General features: G+C 72.6%; 1 protein-coding gene across 1 annotated transcript in view; it reads left to right on the plus strand.

Annotated features, from left to right (window-relative positions):
- Nucleotides 1–6: 6 nt before the first annotated feature.
- The window catches only part of C2CD4C (C2 calcium dependent domain containing 4C), a 3,024-nt gene continuing 1,354 nt past the window's right edge, over nucleotides 7–1,676 (plus strand). Inside the window, exons 1-2 of the mRNA XM_011375245.2 lie at nucleotides 7–160; nucleotides 793–1,673. Coding sequence (XP_011373547.1) covers nucleotides 855–1,673 — 819 coding nt within the window. The 5' untranslated portion in view covers nucleotides 7–160; nucleotides 793–854. The remainder of the gene's footprint in view (nucleotides 161–792; nucleotides 1,674–1,676) is intronic.

Raw genomic sequence — 1,676 nt, forward strand, 5'->3', positions numbered from 1 at the left:
GGTTTCCCGCCGCCGCCGGTGAATGAGTCCGGCTGCGCTGCCGCCGCCGCCGCCCGTGTTGAGGCTGCGGCCGCGTCCCCCGCGCCAGCCCCGGAGTCTAGCGCGGAGCCCCCTGCGCGCGTCTGGGACAACCTGGGCCTCGGGCGACGGCTCCGGGCAGGTGAGTTCAGGGTCCGCGCCACGGCCAGCGGGGGCTGCTAGGACCCCACCCCCACCCCGGGCCGAGCCGGCGGGAGGGGGCACAGGGTGGGGGGAGGAGGGGAGGGGTCCGCCGGCTGCGTTGTCGGTCCGCAGACTCCCCTCCTCTCCCTCCCCCACCCGCTTGCCTGGACCCTCAGCCCGGGGAGAAGCCACAGGTGGGTGGGAGCCTGAGGGGGGCGGAGCTGGGACACCCGGGGGTCCACCCACACCCTGGGGTGTCTTCCCTGCGGACCGAGCGCACCACCCTTTAGAAAGCGCTTGGAGATCACCCAAACGGGGGTGCGCGCGGGAGAGGGGCCACTGTCCCCTGGGGGGCGCCCCGAGATTTGGGAGCCGCGCCCATGTCCCTCGGCTTCGGCTTCGCTCGGGCGCTTGGAAGTTCAGCGCGGTCCCTCTGGGGAGGACGGTGGCCAGGGCAGCCCAGTCCACCTGGTCCTGGGCCCTGCTGGCCAGGGCCCTGTCCAGGCGCCCCCTCCACACACACACACACACACACACACACGCACGCACGCACACACACACGCGCGCACGCACACACACGCACACACGCGCGCGTGCACACACACGCACACGAGCCCCTCTCTCCCCCAGGGAGCGACCCTGCATCTCTTCCCAGACTGCAGACCCCTCCTGGCCTCCTGCCCGCCGGCTCTATGAAGAAAACCAACATGTGGTTCCTGGAGCGGCTTCGGGGGTCCTCGGAGAACGGAGCTGCGGGGGGCGAGGCGGGGGACAGGGCCTCCAAGGGGCCCCTATACAGCAACGTGCTCACGCCCGACAAGATCCCCGACTTCTTCATTCCCCCCAAGCTGCCCGCAGCCCCCGCGGAGCCTGAGGGGCAAGTCGAGCCGGGCCCTGCTCCGTCGGAGCAGAATCTGGGCTCCACCGGGCCCCGCCGAGCCCCCCGGAGCCCCCGGCTGCCCGCCAAGCTGGCGGCCGAGAGCAAGAGCTTGCTGAAGGCGGCCACCCGGCACGTGATCCAGATCGAGAGCGCGGAGGACTGGGTGGCGGAGGAGGCCGCCACCAACGCCGACCCCCAGGCCCAAGGTGCCATGTCCCTGCCCTCGGTGCCCAAGGCCCAGACGTCCTACGGCTTCGCCACGCTGGCCGAGAGCCCACACACGCGGCGCAAGGAGTCCCTGTTCCACAGCGAGCACGGGGCCCTGGCCCAGGTGGGCTCCCCGGGCGCGGGGCGCCGTCGCGGGGGCGCCAAGGCAAACGGGGGCGACGGGGCGCCCAGGGAGGCCGGCGGGGCCCTCATGAGCCCCAGCCGCTACTTCAGCGGTGGGGAGAGTGACACGGGCTCGTCGGCCGAGTCTTCCCCGTTCGGGTCCCCTCTGCTGTCGCGCTCCATGTCGCTGCTCAAAGGCTTTGCCCAGGACAGCCAGGCCAAGGTGAGCCAGCTCAAGCACTCAGTGGGCCGCCACGGCTCCCTGTCGGCCGACGACAGCACGCCGGACACCAGCCCCGGGGCC

This window comes from Pteropus vampyrus, unplaced genomic scaffold (genome assembly GCF_000151845.1).
Source record: "Pteropus vampyrus isolate Shadow unplaced genomic scaffold, Pvam_2.0 Scaffold267, whole genome shotgun sequence".
Lineage (NCBI taxonomy): Eukaryota > Metazoa > Chordata > Mammalia > Chiroptera > Pteropodidae > Pteropus > Pteropus vampyrus.